The following is a 23,881-nucleotide window of genomic DNA, read 5'->3' on the forward strand; positions in this document are numbered from 1 at the left end:
TGTGAACTTGTGTCAGTCTTATATAGCACTTCACGTTTCCTTATTTTTTTTATGTGCGCTTTGCCTAGAGTGTCATATAGATTCATTTTTTGAAGGTTTTGTCAACCTTAAGAAACTCGAACTTAAAAAAATGTTACTATAACATCAAAAGGACAAGGCCTTAAAGCCCAAGCCCATGCATGGACAGGTTAGGCTAGCTTGTGAGGCCAAAATTAAAAAGAAAGAAAGAAAGGATTCAGCTTGAATCGAGATCAGAGAACTCCATGCAATTCATGCGACAATTTTATTATTAAAGTTGTTTGCTTCGATACAAGAGATTTACCCGAAACAAGCTTTAGTAGGTGCGAACAACTTTTACTTGTTTGGAGTAAAGGCTGAAAATAATTATTTTTATATAAGTTGGATTTTCTAGACTTTGATACTTACCTTCTTATTATACCTTTAAGACCTTTTGCTAGACAGGATTAACTTTAAAAAAGTTCTATAATTAGAATAAAAGAAATTTAAGGAAAAGTAAAAAGATTTATGACCCATATTTTAGCTCAAATAAACTATATAGCTCATCTAATCACAAACAAATAGTGAACGAGTTATGATTCAACAGACATGTTTATTGACTTGATTCATTTTAACCCGCTTACATGTGACGTAATGCGCTCATTTCTTTAAAAACTTTAAAATTTTAATTTGAAATTGTATATTATCCCAATTAATATACAATTCCAAATTAAAATGAATCGTCGGATTGGTAATTACCTATGACTTTTGTAGTACATTATTATTACAAAGACTATTGGCACGTGTTATATATAGTGGTGCACCTTTTGACTTGGGTAAAATCATAACAAGGCTATAGATGTACGTTAACCTATAGGATTTGTTCTCATAAAAGATTCAAATGAGCAAGGGAATTATGAAAATGAATTTTTTTTTGATAGGGAACACATTCCTTGTTCGCTTTTCAATGGACCGTATGTTGAGTAAGATCAGATAAGTTTGGCCAGTGGGTATTAGATACCAAATTATTATACCAAAAAGTTGCAACGCGATAATATAAAAAAGTTTATTCTCTAATCAAGTCATTTATAAAATAACTACAAGTAACTGTTCATAATAAAGTAGAAATAGTGATTGAAAAATAAGGAAGACAACATGCTATAGTATATTAAGCATATTCTTAATATAAGAATTATTCACATCATCAGTGTAAAAACAACTTTTTCTATCTCTTTTAGAGCTATGAATTAGTTTAATCCAACTAGAAGAGTAGTGAAAATGACCTACGATTCCAATCTTTTATGTTTGCGTAGGAGTTCTTCCTCTTGCTCCATCGAATGTACTTAGAAAAGTAGTTGCGAGGAATAAAAGAGTGTACTCGATAACATTTGATTTTATTCTTGCTAATAGTTGATAGTAAGGTAGAGCATCTTGTAGTGGAATATGGTAAGCATAGCATCTAGAGAAAAGATAAAATGTTTAATTTAGTGCCCCAAAGAATTGCTTCTCTATGTTCACTTTTTGTCACTTGTTTAATAAACCGACATAATTGGTTCAGGATTTTTTTAATGAACAACCAAACCAAACTGAGCTATGTATATCTCTAGTTAATTATAACATCAAAAGGACAAGGCCTTAAATCCCAAGCCCATGCATGGACATGCTATGAAAAAGTAAAACAAACCGGATACATAATATGTAGCTCGGATACATTAAAAATTAGCTCAGATACATTAAAAACTAGCTTGGATACATTATAAAATAAACCGGAACATAATATGTAGCTCGGATACATTAAAAACTAGCTTGGATACATTATAAAATAATTTAGAATCAGGAGAGAATTAAATTATAAGGGATTTTAGATGTTTTTAGAAATAGAAGAGAATATTAGAAATAAGGGAAATATAAGACGTATATTTCAGTAATTTTTTCCAAAATTAATAAAGAAAGGATTCGAGCTTGAATCGAGATCAGGGAACTCCATGCAATTCATGTGACAATTCTATTATTGAAGTTGTTTGCTTTGATATATGAGATTGACCCGAAACAGGTCTTAGTGGGTGCCAACAACTTTTACTTGTTTGGAGTACAGGCTGAAAAGAACGATCTTTTTATAATTAAGTTGGATTTTCTAGACTTTGATACTAATCTTCTCATTGTACCTTCCCGCCCTTTTTCTAGACGGGTGATCCACAAAATTTATTAACTTTTAAAAAATATTATTAGAATAAAAGAAATTGAAAGAAAAGTAAAAAGATTTATGACCCATATTTTAGTTCAAATAAACTATATATAGCTCATCTAATCACAAACAAACATTGGACAAGTTGTAATTCAACATGTATGTTTATTGACTCAATTCATTTTAACCTGCAATGTGACGTAATGCGCTCATTTCTTAAAAAAACTTTAAAATTATAATTTGGAATTGTATATTATCCCAATTATCAGAAAAAATATCAGAGGGGGAGTGTAATTAAAGAACAAACAGAAATTGATACGCAAAAACACATATCAAAAGTCACACCTAGGATATTGGTCTTAGCTTGCAAAATCATCGGATTGGTAATTACCCATGACTTCTGTAGCACATTACTGTTACAAAGACTTTTGGTGGTCTTACTGACACGTGTTATATATAGTGGTACACCTTTTGATAGAGGTAAAATCATAACAAGGCTATAGCTATGGAGATGTAATATGTTAACCTGTGATCGATGAATTGACTCATTCGCGATGAAAATACACTCTTTCTCAAAGTTTCCAATACTCATCTATGGGCGATTGTTAAGCTAATTTTGCCCTCACCACGGAATAGTACACTTATGTATCTTCATTCATATTGTGTTTTGTTGTAAAGCCGACGCAACTAGATATTGGAGATTTTTTCGACGGAATGAGTTAGCCCATAGTATTTTGCTAGATTTCGTGTAAATGTTTTTGGGATATATAAAAATAAATTTGGGCTTATTTACCATACTAGAATATAAATAAGAAATCAAGAAACTCAACACCACTATTCTTGAATTACAACTTGGAGTCGGACCTTTATTCTACACACGGATTCCCAATCTCCAAGACAGAACCCTTATATTAGTAGCCGAAGTAAAGGCCAACATGAGAATCAAAGTCAAGTGCACCTCTTTATCAACTTAATCACGTTTTTGGTCTAGTCGATGAAACAAGCAAACTTTTTCCAAGAAACATATTTTCCTTTGTGAAAAAATACACCCTAAAAGAAATTATAAAATAAAAAATTAAGAACACATACTTGTTGGATCAGAGTTGAGGGGAATGAAGCCTGGTCCGAAATCATTCATTATATGAAAACTTGTCATTGCATGTTACCTTCTTATGAAAGATCTCGAACCAGACGACATTCTCCTCAACAATATTACATGTCTCTCTCTTTTTATGTTGTTATTTTAGAGAAGAGAAAAAGATAGAGAGTATGTTCAAATATATTACTCTTCTTAGGGTTCTTTAGTTATATGCCATGGAAATGAAGACAGATTCTTATATAAAATAATCAAATCCACCTGCAAAAGGGTGTATACGTACGACTTAAACTTTTTGATGAGATGGTTATTGTTTTCGCACGTCTTTGCTTAGAGAATATCTAATGTAAAGCTCTTGTTATAATTCCACTTTAAAGGTTGACATGCTCAAAAGTAAATAGTAATGGAGTTTATTCCCAAGCAAAGGATGTCTTTTGCTTCCCACTTAGGTAAAGGGTGGATGGCACATTATATATATGCATCTTAGCTTAACTTCAACTGACAATTAAACATTTCAATTTTGAAAATATACACATCTAAACATTTCAATTCGTTCCAATTTTGTGTCGATGGAAATTTCTTTGTGTTTCGTGTACACCTGATGTTGATGTGACACATAGATTTTGAAGATGTATAAATAATTATTTTGTAAGTTGAAGTGTTTAACTGACTCAGTGATAACGAGTTACAGATGTCTAAATGTGAATCCTTAAAGTTGAGGTATTTAATTGTCGAGTATATATATAGCTACTTTGATGCCAAGCTTAAATATCAAGCTTGTTGGTCCACGTTTTGGAATTTCATGAGACAGTTACAAAGCATAAAGAACCAGAACCGTGGATATTTTAAAGGCACTTTAGTTGTTTCTAATGTTAAAAAATAATTATTTGATCCCACTTTTTGGTTTGTATGAGATACTTGAATATGTGAATTATTTAAGCTTAGACATGCCTTGCTCGAGTTGAGGGTCTTTTGGAAATAATTTCTATTCCTTGCACAGGGTAAAAATTGCTTACACTTAGCCCTCCTCAACCTTGCATATGAAATTACACTAGATGTGTTATATTGTTATTGTTACTAACTGTTCAATTTTAGCCCATTTGGTTCCACATATAGTTTTACCAGAAAATATGTCTTTGCTGTAGTTCTATTTTGAGTTAAACTAGTCGTTTGATAGAGTGTATAAAAATAATTAATAATGCTTGTATTAGTTATGCTTGCATTAGTTATACATAGATTATTTCTTATGCATTGTTTGATTTGATGTATTAAAAATATCATGTATTGTATAAAAATATTTATTTACAAAAATATCTTCCACAATTATTGTGAAAAAGATGAAAAGGGTTTTGAGGGGTAATTGTGTCTTTAAAATGCTAATGCATGCATTAAATTCCTTTACATTACTAATACCTAGAAATCCATGGTATTAGTAATACACTCCCCTATACATAATAGAGTGTATAACTAATGCAAACATTAGTTATTCATAACATGAGAAAGTGCACTAAACAAGATACTACTAATATACAGAGTTAATGCATACATTAATTTTGCTAATACACTCTACCAAACGACCTTGGAACCCGTACAATGCGCAAACAACGTTATAACATAGTAATTGTTGAAATTACTGATGTGAGAAGTTTGGTTATATAATAACATACCCAATGTAATTCCACTAGTGAGGTATAAGGCTGGAGAGTAAAGTGTAAGAATCCTTACATTGTAAAGGTAGAGAGGTTGTTTCCGATAGACCTTCAACTCGACTCACGTAAAACATATCAAATTAGGGTTATGTCCTTGATGAGTTACAAGTGTGTCACGTCTTGTCTAATCACTTCTCTCTAATATTTGTTCGGTCTATCTCTCCTTATACCTACCTCCTCACTGAGGCATTCAAACATCTCCTCTTCCTATTTGGGGTAATGTCCTTCGTAAGTTTAGTTGTATTTTTATACTTTGATTTGTTGCTTGGATTTATTGATGCTCAATATTCTTTTTATTGTTAGTTTTCTTTAACTACTCATTTAAGCTAACATGACTTTATTGATAATGTTTATTCCGTACTACAACCAATACAAACAAGTACAACATGATATCTGAACTCACGAGCGAGCAACAAAAGACATAAGATAGGGGTAAGACTACGAACACACGAACCCTTTCCACACTCCACGTGTGGAATTTACACTGAGTATGCTATGATTGTCATCAACACTTCATCCATAGCACATCGTCAAATTCACCCTTTAACTTCTCTCCTACTAGTACGCTCCGTTCTGTTTCTCCTGTAGTAGTCTCCATTGGCATAGTCGAGGAGTGCCAAGCTGGAGTTCCATTCTCATATCCGTTACACGTCAATCGTCTCAATCCACTCCCATCCAATTTCACCACATATAAGTCACCATACGGCTGAAACTGATTTGGCAACGACACCGGTTCTGCTGTCACTCCGCTCAAATTGCCCGTAAACAAGAGCCATTCACTGTCCTTACTAAAACATACATGATTTAATCTCTCTTTATCTACTTCCTCTGATCCCTCCGGCCCTGCCACGTAGATCCTCCGGAGCCCTGATCCATCCGGATAAACAACGTAGATGCTGAAACAATTAATGTCATTCGGATTGTGTCTGTTGGAAGAAAATGCAATTAGTTTTCCGTCAGGTGACCAATTTGGCATCGTATCAATCCATGCCCCATTCGTTAACTGACGAATTTCTCCTCCCTCCATTTCTCCATTGACTGCATCGATAATATACAGATTCTTATGCCCCGAACGACCTGAACGAAATACTACATGCTTTCCATCAGGCGAGCAAGAAGGAAATGCGTTATTACCAGTCTCTTCCCCTGTTAGAACTTTTATATCTACCGGAATTTCATCGTCATTAAAGTTCAATGAACTGAACGAAACACGCGCTATTTGTACAGTCGTGTTAACTGATTCGAATATAGGTCCGATTGATGTAAAAATCACACCAGGTTCAACTGGAGACCACGAATTGCAGAAAGATGTACGATCTTTGATCAATGTCCATTTTTTCGATCCATCTGATTTGACGATTTCGAGTCCTGTGAATCCCGGATTGAATGCAATGAATTCACCGGATGGAGAGGATGCAGGGAAGAATCCATTAAGCCTCAGCATTTTCAGTCCGTTTTCCGGAGAAATTACAGGGTCCAAGTAAGGAATTATTGTTTCTCCTGAACACGATTCGCCTCGACATCTGTGATAACTGAGGAAAGTCGATTCAGGAGAGAAGAAGGGATTGTAATGGTGAATGGTAGGATTAATCAATTCTGTCACCGGAAAGAACTTTTGAGACTCCACATCGAAAATTTCAATGTGGCGATAGCTCTTTCCGGGTCTTCGAGTTGCAATAGCAATAATTGATGATTTAGAGCGGTCTGATGATGCTACTGCTGCTGCAGGAGTAAAGCAATGCACACCAGGCGGAGTAACTCGAATCGAACCATTATTCTCATCAACCAAATTTGATAAATCCTTAGGCAAATCGACTTTGAAAATGCTCCACCATCCATCATCAGCTTGTCGATGAAAATAAATCGTCGAATCACCGGACCAAGTTGGCCAGCCACCGTGTCTACACACAATTGTTCTCATATCAGGTTTAGATACAGGGAAAACAACAATATCAGTACTCAGATCATGAAATTCATCGGTAGACCAACGACGATTTCCATAGGACGCAACAGCAATCATGTGTCCAGATTTTGAAATCGAAGGACTATAATCAACGGATCCTTCTGGAGTCAATCTTGTTACCTCATTGTCGCCGTCGATATTAGTGCAGTAAAGAGCAGAGGAGCTTGTGAAATTTTTTTCGGAATGCTGATGAGCTGAGATGTAATAGAGGCGATTATTCCGAAGAATCGGACGATCGAGAAATAAGCTATTAATTGAAGTAGGAATTAGTTCGATTCCTGAGGGGTGTTGTCTCAAGTAAATGCGAGGAGCACCTGATCTTTCAGAGACGAAGACCAGTGTTTGGTCTTCGTCAATGAATTGACCGTTGAAATTGACGGATGCACCGTCTGTGAGACGGTGCTCCGTGATTGGGGAATTGAGGAAAGACAATGGAGATTTGAGGGAGAAGATATCGAAACCGTAATTGGTTCTACCAACAGTAGAGAAGATAATTGAACCATTTGGTGATTGTGAATCCATAATAATAGTTAATAATTTTGTTGATGTGATTCTGCAGAGATGGGAAATGATAATTTATAGAGAAGTTTCAGCTGCATTTGGATATACTATACACGTATCATAAATCCTTACTGAATGTGACATCGGATCTAAGATAAGTGGAAAAATGTTCACGTTAGCCATGACGTTTGGTCTTTTGTTTTGTTTTGTTTTGACCTGTGTTTTACCCATTGTGGGGCCAAAGCGTAAGCTAAAGTTGGAGTATGTATTTGTCGAATTTTATACAAGTTTAAGTATGTTTTTGTGCACACTCAAAGCCAACGTTGAAGGGCGTAGATGTCAGCTGACATCAAGTTGAAGGACATAATTATATATTATGCCTTAAAAAATATAAGAAGGAACTTACAGTTAGAAACATCAAACCAGAATAAGTGATGAAGAATGATGGAGTTTCAACGTTATAATTTGTGACAAGGCACAAGTACTCCTAGAGTATACCCGAAATTTCAGAGACGCATCTAAACTTAACTTAGGGTGCTATTACTAGCTAGGTAAAAAGGAAAAAAAAATTATCAACATGATATATAATTGTAATATATTTTGACTATGATCAACACTATTTATTCTTGCATGTTGATAATTTTTTTTCCTTTTTACCTGGCGAAAGACAGAAAATAACAGACATTAATACATAGATGTGCCCTTTAACTTGACCTCATTTTACGTTTATGTCCTCCAACTTTGAATATGCACAAGTAGACACTTAAGCTTGTATAAAGTAGAACAAGTAAACATACGAGTCCTACCTGACACAATACACGTAGGATACCACATAGGACAAAAAAATGTCATGTAGGACATGTGTGTCTATTTGTTCAACTGTACACAAGTTTAAGTGTCTATTTGTGCACACCCAAAGTTGAAGGGTATAAATATGATTTGAAGCCAAGTTAAAGTGCATATTTATGTATTATGCCAAAATAAAAAATAGGACTAAGAAATAAAATATATTTTGACTTATAAAATTTTCAACTTCTTAACAATTTATAACAAGTTGAATTTTGTGTTATTTTGGCATTAATTTAAGAATTTGATTAGCAATTTAATTTTAATTAGGAATTTTTTTAATCAGATTATCCTAATATATTTTAATTCACAAAAGTTCAAAATATGAGGTAAATACACAAACTAAACAAAAGAGAAAATTAAATTTTAATCATATTTAAACAGTATAATTTTCTATCAATGAACCTAACCTCAAACTAGCTTCGTCCCTAATTTTTAACTATGCTCCACTTTGCGACTCGCTCCAAAAACATTTTTTTAAAACATTGAGTTTGACTCCCATGGGAAAGGAAAAAGATTCCTTATCCCAAACTACTCTGATAACTATGCTCCGCTCTGCGGCTCGCTCCAAAAACGTTTTTTTAAAACTTTGAGTTTGACTCCCATGGGAAAGGAAAAAGATTCCTTATCCCAAACTACTCTGATAGCTAGCTTTGTTTTAGTCTTTGGCTGCTACTTAAAAGTCCACAATGGCAACCTAGTTTTTAGTAAAGTTAGTTGTCTAAGCAATATATTTGGATTATATATAAAATATATATTATATGCATATTTTATAAATTAAATATTTGAATATTATTTAACTCTGATTTATTTTTTATTTCTATAATAACTCAAGCCTATATCTATCTACTCCTTTAGTGTTAGCACGTACTTAACTTGATATGATAAATACTGAGTGTGAATGGAATAAGTTGGTGAGAAAACTTTAGAAGATTCAAATGGTCTAAATGGACTATTCAATATTTCATATTTAAAATTTGAAAAATGTTTATAATGTCATTTAACGTATTAGAAATGATTTAAAAACGTCTTTTTTTACTTTTATCTGAGTAAATTTGTCCTTTTAGTTTATTTTTTGGTTAAAAGTAATTTCATATATAAAAAAACGACTCAAATTGTGCTACACATATTTACAATAGATAGTGTGTGCTTTTTGATTTTTTATTCAATGTTTGATATTCATTTGGGGATCTGATTAATTAATTTTGAATTTGTGTGGAAAAGTTCTATTTTAAAAGATAAAGCGTTTAATATCAAAGACGACTCTATATCCTCTACTCTTACTTAACACCTCTAATTATTATACATATATAGTAAAGAAAATGCTTGCAACGACGAATTCAAAGTACGAGGGTCAAACACTTAAATTTAATTAAAAAATTTACAGATTTGAAAATATATGGAAAAAAAATACTACAAACCAACAATATGGTTGATAAATCAAAATATGTATAAAAAATTATAGTCAAAGAAAATTATTTAACTCGATAATAACATCTTCACATCATCATCATATAAATTAAAACAAAAAAATATAAGCAATAAAGAAGATGATCCGTAATACAATACCATTAATATTTCAAGCAAGATCTACCAAATAACTTAACACTAACATAAGTTTAAAAAACTAAAATTTTAAGAAGATTAAGACGAAACGATTTTATTGGATCTTAAAAATTACAAACTCAGTATTCTAAGAAATCACTTAATTAATTAGCAGAAATTTAAAATTAAAAAAAAAACCCACCGTTTTATTCTGCCCCCCTCCCCCTCTCCACCCACACAACTACATTTTCATTTTCTCAATTCTTTCTGCAAAACAAAAAACACAACATAATAACGTGTTAGAAAATCGTAACCCAACATATTATACGTTAAAATTGCAAAACATAATAACGTGTTAGAAAATCATAACCAAACATATTATACATTAAAATTGCAAAACATATAGTAGTATTTATAAAAGAAGATTTCGTCCACCAAGCAGGATAAAGAGTGATACCTTTGAGCAATTTAGCGGTGCAATCTTCGTCACACTTCATCTCACAATGAGTGTATCCACCGGAGCATTCTTTTTGACAATTATTATAACAAGCTACGTAGTCAGTTGTAGCGGATTTATATGCTTCTTCAAATTTTTCTGCATTACTTTCTCCGTCAGCCATGGAGACGTAAACACATGAAGAAATCATAACGATGCAAACGAGAAACATTGCAACAAGCTTCTTAGATGTCACCATTTCTATTTTTATTTTTATTTTTTTGTAATTTATGTTTCGTTTTCACTTATGTTAAAAAAAAATTGTATGTGTTTGTTGCTTTGTGTTTATTTTTGGTTATTATGTTATTGAATCTCCTATTTATAGGTGTTTTTCGGACATTTAAATACCTCAAATTAAAGTGATGGATATACATTTTTGCAGGAAAATTTTGGTTGTACAATTATTTTTTTGGGTGGTTGGTAATAAGACTTATGGATTACTAAATAGTTAAACACATATAAAGTTTCATAACTCAATTATTTACTTACTTAAATTATCACTCTTTGTGTTATATATATAAAACACACATCTATACTAAGTTGACATACACATGCCCAGTATCAACTGAAAATAAATATTTGAGCAACCCAGTACTGATGTGTGTTTTGATACCAAAAAATAATTGTTTAGGTACATAAAATTCATGATAAATTGTTGATATGAAACTTCCGAAAAAGTAAAAATTTAGATGTGCTTTTGATTATAATAAAATAATTGTCATTTTCTAGTTTTTGTGGCAAGCAAGGTCATTAAGAAACCTACTTTTGTCGCAACCGGAGTCGCCACTAATACTCTTTTTTAAATCTTTAGGAAAGAAAAAAGAAAAATTAATTTGTAGTGATATTCGACCACTAAATGATATATGAAATTTTCATTACCAAAAAATCTATGCTATAAAATTTAAAAAGAGAAACATTGGAAACACTCTTACACCTGATGCAAAATATTAGTATTGTTCATGAACTATTGATAGCTTTAAAAATATTCTTAATTACAGTTTTAAACACTTCAGAATTTTAAACACTTTAGAGGTGATAGGATTCCCGTAAAGTTAAAATGTGTAGTTGAAAATTTGGATATAGATTAAAAAGGCTTTTGGCCATTGTCTCTACATTTATTAACAAACATTATATTGCATTCTTCTAGAAAAGTAGAAATAAGAGAGAAGTACTATTGAAAATATTTTTAAATTTGGTACAGATTATTAATTTTATTCTCAAATTTTTGACAGTCTTAAAAATATCTCTTTATTTTACTAACTGAACTCAAATACACCCCTGATCTTGCAACATATATGAGTGAAATATACCTCTAAATTTTGTCAACTTTAAGGATGTTTTCAACACTTCAATCAGCTTTGTATTAAAAAACGAATAATTTGTGATAAATTTATGGGTCTTTTCAATACTTTTCTCTCGAAATAACTTACGATCTTGGACTCAAAACACGTCAATAGCATTGTTTTAACAGGCAAAGGCATCATTTTGAGCATTTTGATGAGATAGATCACAACATGTAAGTTTTGAGACAATGAACGTAAATGCGATGAATTTTTAAATACTCCTAACTTATATATTAATAAAAATATAAAAATTACAAATATAAAACATTAAGATCATAAAATTTAAAAGTTAATATATGTGCTGGAAATTTTAATATAAATTTCAACATGGCTAGGAATGATACAGAAGTTTCTAAGAACCCAAACATTAGAAAGATGTGTCATGAGAATGAAGTAAATTAAATGAATAGAACAATATTTTTTTAATTATTATTATTACTTGTAACATCGTTATCCTATATTTAAAAATTCATAAAATTTAATTTTTGATTCATGTTCTTTCTACTCTATCTAGTTATGTCATTGCCAAAATAATATCGCACATCAAATGAAAAATTATATAATTACAATTGACTTGAGATAAACAACAATAATTAAATAAATTAATTAATTTTATTGAATATTAAAATTGAACAGTGTCACAGATGAATTCTCCATCTTTTGTAACACGTAATGTTCAAACCCTATTACTTTTTTCTAATCTTAATTAACTAATATACATATAATCTTATCGACCAAAATAATAATAATGGCAAATACAGTGGTAAATATAAATGAACAAACTAATTAAAATGGAATATGAATCCACTTTTTTATTCCTTTTTCCTATTTTTGCTATATTAAGGAACATTTTTGCATCCTTTAATCCATCTTCACGACTTCAAATTATTTTTTAATCAAAACTTTCGGTATCTTCTGCAAAAATAAAAAAGTATATTAGAAAACGGAAAATAAGAAACATTTTTATGTTTGCACAATTATGAATATTTATCAATATGTATATCATAAATATCAATATGTTATAATAGGTTAAACTACATTTAGTTTGTTAAAAAAATTATTGTATAGTATCGATCGCAGGTTGAAATTATATATACTAACAGTATAAAAAAATATTTACCTTTGAGCACTTTCTTGTCGCACTGATTTTCACATTTTTCATCACAATAATTAGAATTATGTCCTGCATTTGAGCATCCTTTTTCACAATTGTTGTAACATTTTTTGTAAGCATTTAACACTTTTCCTAATGCTTTTTTAGATTTTTCTTCTTTACTTTCTTCATTAGCCATGGAGAAATGTACATATGAAGGAATCATAATAATGCAAACAAGAAATACTGCAACAACTTTCTTTGATTCCTCCATTTTTTTTATTTTTTATTTTATAATATGTTGTACTTCACTTTTTTTTTTAAATGTGTTTTTTTTTTTTGGATGATTTGGTTATGCTATTGAATCTTCTATTTATAGGTGTTTAATGTTTTTGGAACATTTAAATACCTCAAATTTAAGTGATGGATACCCATATTTGTATGAAAGTTTTGGTTGTGCTTGTTTTTTGTTTTCCTAATTTCCTTATGGACGACTCTAACTAATTAACATTCGAGATCATGCTTTTCGTGATTATAAAAATAATAAATTAAAATATAATATTCTTTTTTTGAACATAGCCAAGATTGAGAGGGATTAAAAAAAATAGTTTTTTTTAAAAGAAATAAGTGTTATATAAATTCATGATCAAGAAAATCATGTTTCGTTAGTTTTATGTAGTAACTAAACATACTATAGGAAAAAAGAAAATTGAAAGTTGGTCGATCGATTTGAACTAAGACTCATTGTTTAGTCCATTTTGATTTTTTTCAAATTCAGCTCAACTAACTTATTTGATACATCCAATATAGTTTTTGACATTTATATCCAAAAATTCAGTTGTTCCTATTATTCTAGTCTTTCGTAATATTCTTCCAAACTTGTTTATATAAATTTTCATCAAGATTTAATTCTTTCAAGGATCATTTATTCATCGAGACTTAGTTTTTGAGCAATTGGAGTCGCTTGATTTCAAGAATTGTTTGTTAATTGAAGACTTCGAGGTGATCTGCTTGGCTGATCCGTCGCAGTTTTGAATCCTATTATATCTTTATTTTTATTTTGTCTTTTCTATTTCGAGACAGTTTTATTGAGACATTATTAGATTTATATTCATATTTAAAGATTTTTGTACCTATGACACTAGGGTTTTGGGATGCACTAGTTCCTTTTTCGCTATTTATGAATAGAGGCGTATCCAGGAGGGGGTCAATGGGTTCACGTGAACCCATGCTCCCCTTCTGAAGTCATATATAGTAGTGTTATATTTTTTTATAAAATATTTAAATATAGATATGTGAACCCACACTTGAAGTATCATACCGTATGATTATGATTGGGTGCACCTCTCTAAGTGAGGTTAGAAATTTGAATCTTTTATTTATCTTGTTTTATTTTCCTTTCTAAAATTGGGTAATGTCTCTCTAAGTCACTAAAGTGGTTTGGATAGGTAAAAATAACTTTGGACCTATATTTTTAAAATTTCAATTATTTTTAGTGATAAGAACTTAAATGTTAAACCGATCAAATTTATATCTTAAATTCACCTTTTCATAATAGTGCACCCATCATCTCAAAATCCTGAATACGCTTCATTTTCATTCATTATGAGGAAAGATAAAGAATGGTAAAAGAAAACAAATTGAAATGCCAAAGTGATAAATTCATACGTGGCAACAAATTATAACACTACCAAAAAACTATGCTATAAATTAAATTTATAACACTCCATATATAATATATCGAAATTGTATATACACATGGAAAGGCGAAGGTCTCAAATTGGACATTTTAATAGGATAGATCACGTAAGTTTTAAGACATGAGGCGAAAATACCATGAATCTTTAATTTTTGCGAATTTTTTTTTATATTTTATTAGAATATGTAAATTATGAATTAAGAAAAATCAAGATTATAAAATTTAGAAGTTAAATAAAGTACTGAAAATTTTATATAAAGTTCAAACACTACTAAGAATGATACAAAAAATTTAAAATAACGTAATGTATACATACATCATGTATACTACTACTTTTTTATTCTTCTTTCCCTATATTTGCTATACTAAAAGAAATGTTTTTGCATCCTTTGGCCAATCTTCAAGGCTTCAAATTAATTTTTCATTTTCTCGATTCTTTCTGCAAAAATAGAAGATAATAACGTATTAGAAAATAGAAACAAAAATAACATTTTTATAATCAGGTCAATTATATGATAACTAACTACAATATGTTAATTTCTATAATAAACATTAATCAATAGTTTTATAATAATAATAATAACAATAATGGTGGGTGAAGTAGCTAGTCATTGCACAATTATAACGTATGATAAACGTTAGTATGTTACAATAGGCAAAACTACAAAGTTAATGTAAATATCCTCTAAGTTCTCGATGTATATAACTAATTAAATTTTAAAAAAATAACATGTTAAAACTATAATAAAATATTGTGTAAAAATCCTTTAATTTGTATTGTCATATATATAATTCTTAATTTAAAAAAACATTACCGTACTTTATATAACGTGTTAAAATTATATAGGAAAAAGACAAATATACCTCTGAATTATCGTAAATGGTATGCAGATACCCTCTGTCATACTTTTGGGATATTGGTGCCCTTGCCATCCAAAACTAGAGCATATATGCCCTTCACTCTAACGGAAGACTAAATAAGGACACATGGCGCGATCTTATCCGTCGATCCAATATTTAATAAATGTTGGGTCATTGGATAAGATTATGACACATGTATGTCCATTAGTATAAAGGGTGTATATGCTCTAGTTTTTGTACGGCAGGAGTACCAATGTCCTAAAAATATGACGGAAGATATCTAAAAACCATTTATGATAGTTCGGGGTATATATATCCTTAAATATTTACCTTTGAGCAACTTAGCACTGCATTCAGTGTCACATTTCATCTCACAACGAGTGTATCCAAATCCTTCATTAGTGCATTCCTTTTGACAATCATTGTAGCAATCTTTATATTCATTTGCCACAATTTCAAATGATTTTTTAAATTCTTCTGCTTTATTTTCTTCATCAGCCATGGATGAAGAAATCACAATAATGCAAACAAAAAACATTGCCATAAGCTTCTTTGATGCCTCCATTTTATTTTATTTTGTAATATGTGTTTCACTTTTCGTTTTTCGATATTTTTTTTTGTTGTTATATATGTATATTTTGTGTGTATATTTGATTAATGCTATTGAATCTTCTATAGCAAAACACTACCTCAAATTTAAGTGGTTGATAACCAATTTTGTAGGAAATTTCTGGTTGTGCTTGTGTTTTTTTCTTCTTCTTGTTTTTGGTTGGTAATGAAGAGTTAGTTTACTAAAAAGTAGGAATTATTATAAATTATTGAAACTACACTTTCAAAAATAAGGTCACCATTGAAACTTACTTTCCGTGACAACAAGGGTTCGCCACTAATAAAATTAATGGAGAGACTATATATCTAATTATTCAAATATTTCAATTATATTTACTAGTTCTATCTATAGTTTGAAATAATTATATCTTATATATCACTAATTAATAATTTAATACTAAATTTCAAGTAAGATACACTCAAATATGTGTTTTTGCATACAGTGAAATAGAGAGAGACGAGCGAGAAAAATTTGTCTATATATGTATTACAAATACAAGTGAATCACAGTATACACATGTATCTATATGTTTCTGGTGTGATTTGAATGTATCTAGGATACCAGATATGAAAGAGAGTAGCCGGTGAGATGGGAGCAGGGGCGGATCTATAGTGTGTCCGGGGGGGTCATCCGACCCCCCTTGGAAAAAAAATTACACTATATATATAAGATCAATTTTTTTGTGTACGTGTATATATTTAAAATTGAACTCCCTGAGCATATGTCAAAGGAGTAGCTCAATGGTTTATGGGGGTCAGGATCTCGCCTATGTGAGCTTTGGGTCACGGGTTTGATTCCAGGCAACAACATTTTTTTTATTTGAACCCCCTTGATAGAATTCCTGCCTCCGCCATTGGACGGGAGGGAGGCGAGAAAGATTTGTCTACGTAATCCAGATACATGTACTTGGGATACCAGATATGTAGAAGAGTGACAAGCGAGATGGCAGGGAGGCAAGGGAGATTTGTGTATATATCCAATATACATGCGAATCAACTTAACTAGCTACAGTATATCTGGAACAAATTACATCTAATTTTAACTCATGTATCCCAAGATACATGTATATGGACGCATCAAAATCTAGTAAAATTCGTAATATTGCAAACTAACGTAAGTAATTAGCCCCTAAACTAGTGAATTTCTATAAGTTTCCCGTCATTTATTTATCTTAAAAATGAATTGACATGTATTCCTACGGCATCGCCCAAAATATCAACATTATAACAAGTACACTTAAAACAAAATGACATGGAACTTTTCGTTACCAAAATACTATACCAGTGCTAAGAGAGATTGGACTAATCCCTATCGAGACAACATAAAGTACTGTCCAATGGGTCAGCACCTCCGAAAGAAATGGAGGACTTCATTTAGTGACCTCGTGAGTCGTGATTTCCCTTTGAACGATTAGAATAAGGTAAAGCTTGAAGATAAGTTTTGTACTCAATTAATTTCTCAGTCTCCCTAATTGGGTGGGCGCCGATCGATTTTTCAACCAGATCCCCCTAAAAACCGTTACATTATAGTTTGTTTATATATACGAAAAAACAATAGCAAATGTCTTGAAACTCCTCGGTCAACATCATTTTCCTTTAATATATATATATATATATATATATATATATATAAGGAAGCGTGAATCTTACATATAATACTTTCTTTGTCTCAAATTAATAGTCACTTTAACAGTATATTAGAAACAACTTTTCTATCTTTTTTCCAGATCCCACTTACGGAATTATGCTGGGTTTGTTATTGTTTTAGCTCAAACTATTATGCCAAAATGATTATCATTTTAAGAGTAAAGTTGGCGTTGTTGTTTTTACTGTACCCTTAATATTAATCTCTAAAATAACTTGTTTCCAATCAAAACGATCTAGAAAATTTTCTGATGTAGTGGTTTCGACCTCCTTATTACTCTTTATAGTGATACTTCTTAAATATTTCAGAACATAGAGACATTAATGTATATCAAAGGAATATAAAATTCACTATCATAAAAATAACTTTTAGCGGCAATAAATAGACACATTAATAAAGAGTTCTAAGGTCTTTACCAACATTAGTTAAGTGTCATTAGATCCAATGTCGCTAAAAGTTTTACGGACATATACAAAGAGTGTTAATTGCCGCTAAAAATACATATTTAACGACAATTGAGCTATTATCGTTAATTAATTGTCGCTAAAGATCATTTTTGATGTACTGATTGCCCAATATATATCAAGAAGATTAAGAAGACATAAAATAATTATTTAAAAAAAAAAAAAAAAAAAAACTAAATTGCAATTGACTCGAGAGAAACAACAGTAATTAGAAAAAGAAACAATTTTTATTGAATCTTATAAATTATACAAATACAGTGGTAATTAATTAATTAATTAGTAGAAATAATTTCTTTTAAAAAAAAACCACTGTTTTTTTTTATTCTCTTTTTCCCACTACATTTGCATCCTTTGGTCCATTTCCAAGTCTTTAATTCTTCATGTTTTGGAGTCTCTCTGCAAAAAAAATAAAAAATAGAACATAAATAGCGTGTTATAAAATCATAACTAACATATACGTTAAACAAAAAGTGATTCTAAAAATAAGCAGAATAGAGATACGTTCGTATTATACCTTTGAGCAATTTAGCGGTACAATCTTCGTCACACTTCATTTCACAATGTGTGTATCCGAATCCTGCATCGGAGCATACTTTCTGACAGATATTGTAACAAACTGTGTATTCAGTTGCAGCAACGGTGAATGCTTTTTTGAATTTTTCTGCGTTACTTTCTCCGTCAGCCATGGAGACGTGTACGGATGAAGAAATCATGACGATGCAAACGAGAAACACTGCAACAAGCTTCTTTGATGCCTCCATTTCTATATGTGCTTTTGCTTTACGCTTGAATTTTTTTAAATTTTAAAAAAAATTAATGCTTGTTGCTTGTGTTTCTTTTCTTTTTTTTTTTTGGACGATTTGATTATGTTTTTAATTCTCTTATTTATAGAATTTTAGGTTGAGAATACACTTCAAATTAATGAGTGAATATCCAATTTTGTAGGATATTTGTGGTTGTGACGTTGTGTTTGTTTTTAATGAAAAGAAATTAGAGTGGTGAGAATCGTTCAACAATTTTTAGTTGAAGAAATTGGAGTCGTGAGAATCGACGTTCAATAGATTTTTAATTACTTAATAAAACTTATAATTGATTCGCAAAACATGTTAATATAACGGTGTTTTTAAAAGGCGGAAGCATGAGTCAGAGCGTAGATGGCAAATCTTATGAATCTTTAAGTTTTACGAAAAAATCAAAATATAAAATTTAGAAGTTAAATGAAGTGCTGAAAATATTACTAATAATATAAATTCTAAAGTTCTACGCAAACATGAATAATATATATAGTTATACACGAACATCCCAAGAATCCAACCATTAAAAGAAAATAAATAGTCTTGGAATAAAATGTCATAAACACCTCTTCATAGGGTATGTATTATTTGGATTAAATGGAAAAATTGAATTGAATTTTAATTTGGATTAATTTATTGGTATGGATTCAGATAAGTTATTAAGTATTTAAAAAAGTTGTGGTAAAATCTTAGATTTAACTCTTATTGACTGAATTTAGATGTAAGTCGGGATGACGAACTTAGTTCATCATTATGAATAACCTTACATACTTTAGTGATGAATCTCGAAGAAAAATCTTGGAAGATGAAGTGTGGAGAAGAATCTTGGATTGAAAATGTCACGCCCCGAGCTACCCCCAAGACGCGGACACGGGACCTAGGACCACAAGTGATCCCAAGCTAACCCTGCTGGCATGATCATGAGCATACTAAAGATAATAAACTGATGCGGAAGCTAATTCATAATTAAATCTGAAAAGATGGGGAATACCCATATACTATAACTGTATATATGAAATCTGAGAGTTTAATACAAAAGAAATATCAAACTCAAAACACTAAGCTGAATCTAACTATGTCTGAAATAAGCCTCTAAACTGACTAGAAATGTTAGGACATGCCCCAACTAGGTCTAGCAAAACTGAAACTAAAGACTAAAAGTGATAAAGATAAACATGTCACTAGTCCTCGAAGAATGAGGACTCGCCACTGATGCTGCTGAACTGAAGATCGAGAATCGATCTAAGCGTGATCTGGATGCTGAGAACCTAAACCTACATCACGAGAAGATGTAGCGCACGTATGCGTCAGTACTTGAAAGGTACTGAGCATGCAGGATGGAGTAAAGCTGAAATAACATATAACTGAACAAAGCATACTGAGCAATGATATAATCTGAACATGATATAGATACTGAATACTGAGCTAACTGAATGCAATGACCAATTTATAACATGCTGACTGAATACTGAATGAACTGTAAATGTGGTCAATGCAATAGAGTCTGACTGAACTGTGGAAGCTACTAATAACCGACATAAAACCACATGAGCTAAATGTGGAGTCCGATGTATACGCCCCATCGAGAGGACCCAAGATACCCTGCCAGAGGTATAGAGGCATGCTGGCGTGATCACTAAACTGATGTTGCCCACAGAGGGGACTTACACCTACGTGGCTCGTAGTTCTGGGACTATATGGGTACGCTGAAACCCTAGTCCAACTCGGTATTATGCTACTCCCAATGAATTAAGTAGTTAACTGGTTATGACTGAATTTTTGTAAATACTGGATAGCTCGAACTGAACATGCAAACTGAGAATGCAACAATTAATCTGATAATGATGCATTCATAAACTGAGGCATGTAAAACTGAATACTGAAATATCTGACCTAGCATGTGTAAGTCAAGAACTAAAGAAATACATAGTTAGGGTTCTGAAATTCATGCGATAAACTGAGCAATAACATGATAATCTGATTTGGAACATTTAAATAACTAATTCATGATGATCTGCTGTAATTCTAGAAACCCTAGGTCTATTCATAATAAGGAAATCAAGAATCTGACTGAATTCTAGGGACCTAATGGGCGAAAGGAACCCACTAGTGAAATCCCACATACCTGGTGGCGAATTCCACGGAGAAATCTTTCGATTTCGGGGCTGGAACTGATGGAACCTTGCTGCGTTCTTGAACTAGGGTTCTTGGCCTTTTTCTCCCTTCTTGCTTCTAATTTTCTAAGTTTTGATTAATGAATTTGACTTAGGTAAGTTCTAGTTATGTTTCTAGGTTTAAACTAATTAAAACCTCATGATTTAGGGTCTAAACGACGTATCTTAGGGGTTAAACGAAATAGGAAAAGACCAAAAGACCCTTAAGTTAGCTGCTGTCGGAGTGACTGACGGACCTGACTGACGGTCCGTCAATCAATCGACGGTCCGTCGATTGGGTCCGTAGATGGAGTCTGCCCGACAGGGCTTCACTAAAACGGGCATAACTTTTTACTCGGAGGTCGGAATTTAGCAAACTCGGTGGCGTTGGAAAGATAATTCAATTATATATCTAACAATAGGTTATGGGACACATAATTCATTTTGTGCTAAAAGTTATGACCATCTGAAGTTGACCCATCAGAATTTTCAGCTAACTGGCTGCTATCCTTCGATCTACGGTCAGACCTACGGACCGTGGATCGAACGACGGTCCGTGCTGGTCAACCGTAACTCATGTCAGAGGCTGGGTAAGGAGGTCTTGATCCACGGACCGTGGTCTGATCTACGGACCGTGGGTCTGTCCGTGAGTCGAGACTTAACCAATTTTTTTGAGCTGACTGGGGAGGGGTTGAAGTGGCGAACCACGGACCACCAGCACGGGCCGTGGTCTGACCTACGGTCCGTGGATGGTGACCGTAAGTTGCACCTGCAACTTCTCAAAATCTGCATTTTTGTCTATTTTGAATACGGGGTGTTACAGAAAACCTTAGATATATCTTGAAGAGAATCTTGAACTTGGATGTAATGACCCGGAAGGTCATTTTTAGAAAGTTTCATAAAATTACCATTTTACCCCTCTCGACATTACCCCCGAATCATTTCTGAATGAGTTTTGAAATTGGTTTCGAGTTTTGAGTTAAACTTGTGAATTATGGGGATTTTGGAAAGGCTAAATTTGTTAAAGAGTGGTTTTCGGTGTCTTTTAGAGTTTCGAGTGTTAGAATGAAATTATGTCTACTTTATCAGTTTCAGAATATGGAAATTGATCTTAAAGAGTTGTCAGTTTCTGATTTGGAGTCTTTTTGAGGATGAAAGGTCCTAAGTTGGAAATTATTGAAATTTAGCCTTTGGTTGACTTTGATGTCAACATTCAAGGTTCGGATGCTCAAATTTGGTTTGGTCCACATTCTGGGTTCGGATGCTTGGATTGGATTTCTAATAGTTATATTGGATTCGGAGGATAATTTTAGGCCTAGAGGAGGTCTTGATTGATTTTTTTTAGGTCCCGGGCTTGATTTAGCCTTTTCAAGCGTTATGATTAGTTTCTTGTGACTTACACGAGATTCGAGGCAAAGAGACATCAAATTCGTGTTTCAATGGTCACATTGTGTTTGGAATGTCGAGTGTAGTCAATTAGCATATATGTTTTGTGTGTACGGGGTTCCCAATGAATCTGAGGGCCCTTTCAATGATTTGAGAGTTGGCTGATTTTCTGATGCCTGAGTTCTATGCTCTCCGCATTCGCTATAGGCCTTCCGTTTTAGCAACCTTCACGTTAGCGAAGGCATGATTGCTAAAGAAAATTCCGGAATTTTGAGAGGTTTGCTTTTGTGAACCAGTGGTCGCTTTCGCGACGGTCACGACGACCCTGAGTTTACAAAAGTGAGATCAAAGAGGGTTTTTGACAGAAATTTGGGGTTTTACCCTCATATTTTCCCATTTTGAGATTTGGAAAATCATTAGAGGCGATTTTGAAGAGATCTTTTTAATGTTAAATCATTTGGGTAAGCCTTTGTGACCCTAAAACTTCATTTTTCTTTTATCATGTTTGAATTTTAACATCAAAACATGGGATTTTGATTGGCAAATGACAAGATTTCTCAAGAACTTGAGTTCTAAAGTAAAACAGTGATTCTGAGCTAATTTTAACTCTTTTTTTTAAATGGTCTTCACTAATTATTTCTAAATGCCTTTGGTAACATTTCAAGTAAAGATTTTTGAATTCAAACCTCATTTAATTTTCAGAATTGGGTTTTTGAGTTGATTTGACCCATTTTTCAAAATATATACTATGAAAGTTGTTATTTTTGGAATATTATTGTGACTACTTGATTGAATTAGATTGTGAGGCTTTGGACATTGTTCGGAAAGGGAAGGCTCAAGTCTTGAATTGACTGCAGATTTAATTGAGGCAAGTAAACTTCTAAACCTCATAAAACTTGTAGAATCTTGTATTTTCCTTAATTATGTGTGTTGGGGAGTAATGGGAATGAGGTGATGTGTTCAATTATTTCACTCAATTTATCTTAATGAATAAAAAGGGGATTAACGAAAAAGACAAGGTGTTGATAGTTGTGCTTTGTGAATTGCTTTGTTGTGGACCCTAATTTATTCATTAATGAAATGCTTTAATGACATTTCATGGACTTGAATTGCTTGAGTTATTATCTCTTTCTTATGGTGTGAAATTGCTTATTTGCATTGATTTCTCTTTACCGTGATGAGACATGTGATGATTATGCGGAAGGGAAATGGTTCTGGCAAGTAAAATGATATAAAGCCGAAGGAAAATGGTTCCGGCTAGTGATATGCATGATATAAAGCCGAATGGAAATGATTTCAACTAGTGATATTGTGTCGAAGGAAAATGATCCCGACAAGCGACATGATATTAAGCCAAAGGGAAATAATTTCGGCTAGTGATATTGTGCTGAAGGAAAATAATTTCGGCAAGTGGTTCTATATAAAGCCAAAAGGAAATGGTTCCGGCTAGTTATATTGTGTCGATGGAAAATGACTATGGCAAGTGCTTGATTATT

At 32.1% G+C, this 23,881-nt stretch overlaps 4 protein-coding genes across 4 annotated transcripts; all 4 read right to left on the reverse strand.

Annotated features, from left to right (window-relative positions):
- Window positions 1–5,328: 5,328 nt before the first annotated feature.
- LOC125812890 (uncharacterized) lies at window positions 5,329–7,500 on the reverse strand. The gene has a single exon (XM_049492354.1). It carries the CDS (start codon window positions 7,470–7,472, stop codon window positions 5,493–5,495), a length of 1,980 nt encoding a protein of 659 aa, XP_049348311.1. The 5' UTR covers window positions 7,473–7,500; the 3' UTR covers window positions 5,329–5,492.
- Window positions 7,501–10,083: 2,583 nt separating this feature from the next.
- LOC125813015 (uncharacterized) lies at window positions 10,084–10,537 on the reverse strand. The gene is made up of 2 exons (XM_049492503.1): window positions 10,300–10,537; window positions 10,084–10,109 (listed from the first exon to the last, which is right to left on the reverse strand). The coding sequence occupies exons 1-2, from the start codon at window positions 10,535–10,537 to the stop codon at window positions 10,084–10,086; spliced, it is 264 nt and encodes an 87-aa protein (XP_049348460.1).
- Window positions 10,538–14,702: 4,165 nt separating this feature from the next.
- Window positions 14,703–15,902, reverse strand: LOC125812929 (major pollen allergen Ole e 6-like). Its single transcript, XM_049492402.1, has 2 exons — window positions 15,665–15,902; window positions 14,703–14,912 (listed from the first exon to the last, which is right to left on the reverse strand). Exons 1-2 carry the CDS (start codon window positions 15,897–15,899, stop codon window positions 14,887–14,889), a joined length of 261 nt encoding a protein of 86 aa, XP_049348359.1. The 5' UTR covers window positions 15,900–15,902; the 3' UTR covers window positions 14,703–14,886.
- A 2,520-nt stretch (window positions 15,903–18,422) lies between these two features.
- Window positions 18,423–18,813, reverse strand: LOC125812945 (uncharacterized). The gene is made up of 2 exons (XM_049492423.1): window positions 18,567–18,813; window positions 18,423–18,448 (listed from the first exon to the last, which is right to left on the reverse strand). Exons 1-2 carry the CDS (start codon window positions 18,811–18,813, stop codon window positions 18,423–18,425), a joined length of 273 nt encoding a protein of 90 aa, XP_049348380.1.
- Window positions 18,814–23,881: the final 5,068 nt, after the last annotated feature.

The sequence above is a fragment of the Solanum verrucosum genome, unplaced genomic scaffold, assembly GCF_900185275.1.
Source record: "Solanum verrucosum unplaced genomic scaffold, falcon-dt-bn FXZP01000144.1, whole genome shotgun sequence".
NCBI classification, from domain to species: Eukaryota; Viridiplantae; Streptophyta; class Magnoliopsida; order Solanales; family Solanaceae; genus Solanum; species Solanum verrucosum.

What these genes read in the sequence shown, in the direction of transcription:
- LOC125812890 (XM_049492354.1), bottom strand. Translation starts at nt 7,472, where the DNA reads ATGGATTCACAATCACCAAATGGTTCAATTATCTTCTCTACTGTTGGT.
- LOC125813015 (XM_049492503.1), bottom strand. Translation starts at nt 10,537, where the DNA reads ATGGTGACATCTAAGAAGCTTGTTGCAATGTTTCTCGTTTGCATCGTT. An exon ending in CACCGCTAAATTGCTCAAAG is followed by an intron (nt 10,110 to 10,299) that starts GTATCACTCTTT and finishes TTTGTTTTGCAG; the next exon opens with AAAGAATTGAGAAAATGAAA.
- LOC125812929 (XM_049492402.1), bottom strand. Translation starts at nt 15,899, where the DNA reads ATGGAGGCATCAAAGAAGCTTATGGCAATGTTTTTTGTTTGCATTATT. An exon ending in CAGTGCTAAGTTGCTCAAAG is followed by an intron (nt 14,913 to 15,664) that starts GTAAATATTTAA and finishes CTATTTTTGCAG; the next exon opens with AAAGAATCGAGAAAATGAAA.
- LOC125812945 (XM_049492423.1), bottom strand. Translation starts at nt 18,813, where the DNA reads ATGGAGGCATCAAAGAAGCTTGTTGCAGTGTTTCTCGTTTGCATCGTC. An exon ending in TACCGCTAAATTGCTCAAAG is followed by an intron (nt 18,449 to 18,566) that starts GTATAATACGAA and finishes TTTTTTTTGCAG; the next exon opens with AGAGACTCCAAAACATGAAG.